The 2,109-nt window shown below is 31.6% G+C and overlaps 1 protein-coding gene across 1 annotated transcript in view; it reads left to right on the top strand.

Moving 5' to 3' along the window:
- The first annotated feature begins 1,347 nt into the window (after positions 1–1,347).
- Positions 1,348–2,109, top strand: part of LOC105108754 (putative glucuronosyltransferase PGSIP8) — a 4,434-nt gene continuing 3,672 nt past the window's right edge. The window contains exon 1 of the mRNA XM_011003192.1: positions 1,348–1,865. Coding sequence (XP_011001494.1) covers positions 1,564–1,865 — 302 coding nt within the window. The 5' untranslated portion in view covers positions 1,348–1,563. The remainder of the gene's footprint in view (positions 1,866–2,109) is intronic.

Raw genomic sequence — 2,109 nt, 5'->3', positions numbered from 1 at the left:
CTATGTTTATTAACACATGTTAGTCACGTAATATGCCATGATGATCGGTGCACTAATTTGCTTTCTAATTTTGAGCATGACAGACGTGGAAGTTCACTCTCAAGGATATATCACTAGCTGATGCTAGAAGAGATAGTAAGAGGAGGGCAGCAACCCCCACCTTTGAATTTCGGAATTTTTTAGTGTTAGGTAAAAAAATAAATTTATCTTTAGTTTTTTTTCCATGAAAAAATTTAAAAAAAGAAGATTGTTCATGAATTTTCCACAAAAAAATACATCAAAATTATAGCTATTTTTTATAAAAAAATAAAAATCATAATTTATAGTAGTCATCTTCATATTTTTTTTATTCATAATGATTTACTTATAGAATATCAATTTTATTTCATTCAAATTAAAAATTATCATGAAAAAGTTATAATTTTAACTTTAAAAATTACATTATATTTATAATAAAAATAAAATTTATGATACCAACTAAAAATAAAAATATAAAAAAATAATTATAATCTTCACTATTGGTAAAAAGGGCTTGTATACGAAAGAAAAATTGTATTGTTTATGTTTTTTTGTATAAAAAAGTGGAAAACTTATATTGAGAAATTGTGAAGAATTTCCAAAATGTGCTTTCCAAACTCATAACAAATTTGAAAAATTAACAAAAAAAATTTTTTTTTAGTTTTTTGGATAAAGAAATATTGTAATTTAATAAAATATAAAAAATCTCTTGTCCTAAAATTATATGCATACGCTTGCATTTTACAAGTATTAACTCTTTGTATTTTTAGTCTGAGCTTAGGCTCGTCAATCGCTAAAAACAAAAAAACCTTTTGCTTTTGAAATTTATAATGAAGTCTTAAAATATAAAAGTATATCCAATTTCCACAACCAAGAAAAAATAAAAAGGACGACAGTGCTTCCTACGAAGAAGAAGAAAAGGTTAATATTGACCGTACAGGGGTACCAAGGCCCGTTTTGCACATAGCCAACGGCTAACGCTTTTCTGTGTCACGGTCTAATTATATTTTAAATTTTTTTGAATTTTAAATTCATTTTTTTAGAATTATTTTATGTATTTAATATTAAAAATAAATTTAAAAGATAAAAAATTGTATTATTTTATTATATTTCTAAATAAAAAATATCCTAACGAGTAAACGTTACCGCACTCACAAATATGGTATAAAATGCTGGTCACAGGATTGAAATTACAAATAAAACGACTCTTTTATGCAAAATAAATATTTTATTAGTTTTGAAGAGCTTTCCTTGTATGCTTCCATCTCTTTCCCCCTTCCAGAGCTGGCCCTTATCTCTCATAGGCCATGGCTACTTTTCATCTATAAAAACACAAGGAGAGACAGACCCAAGACATGTCAACAACACTCATCGAGAAAGCAAGAAAAACAGTATCTGCAATTACTATATCATAAATATTTTTCAAGCTCATCACGTTAGCTAACATAAACAACACCCCCGCCCCTTGCCCTTTTTTTTTAATCTTTCAATTTAAAGGGCTCTTTAATTTCTCTTGATTTCATATAATTTTAAAACCCACCCACCATGGCTTCTTCTCGAGAGCCTTGGTTAATGTTGAGGCTTTTGCTGGTGTTAGTTTTCGCTGTGTATAAAACGACAGCGTTTGGAGAGGTCATGAGGGCACCCCAGATAGAGCAGCAGCAAGAGGGGCAACGCCAGCGGCACAAAAATGCATATGCGACGATGATGTATATGGGGACGCCAAGAGACTATGAGTTCTACGTGGCTATACGTGTCATGCTCAGATCTCTTGCTAGATTACACGTGGATGCTGATCTCGTCGTCATTGCCTCCCACGATGTTCCTCTCCGTTGGGTTCATACCATGTAAGATTCCAAATCTCTCTCTCTCTCTCTATCGTTTTTCTAAGGTCGCCGGTTTTTGTCCCTCTCCGTTACTCTAATGACGTCGTTCTAACATAAATTGCTATCGTTTGGGCCGCTCCCATATTTCCTCTTACCAGCCCTATACTTTCTCTGATTTTTACTCTTAAGAATGTTTTTTCAAATTTAAAATCTCGGTGTTAGGTGAAAACTGAGTCGAAATCAGTTTGTCGGAAGAGGATAGGGT

The sequence above is a fragment of the Populus euphratica genome, unplaced genomic scaffold (genome assembly GCF_000495115.2).
Source record: "Populus euphratica unplaced genomic scaffold, PopEup_1.0 scaffold427.1, whole genome shotgun sequence".
NCBI lineage: Eukaryota > Viridiplantae > Streptophyta > Magnoliopsida > Malpighiales > Salicaceae > Populus > Populus euphratica.
The sequence above is the reverse complement of the archived record's forward strand: the minus strand, read 5'-3'. Positions and strand labels throughout refer to the sequence as shown.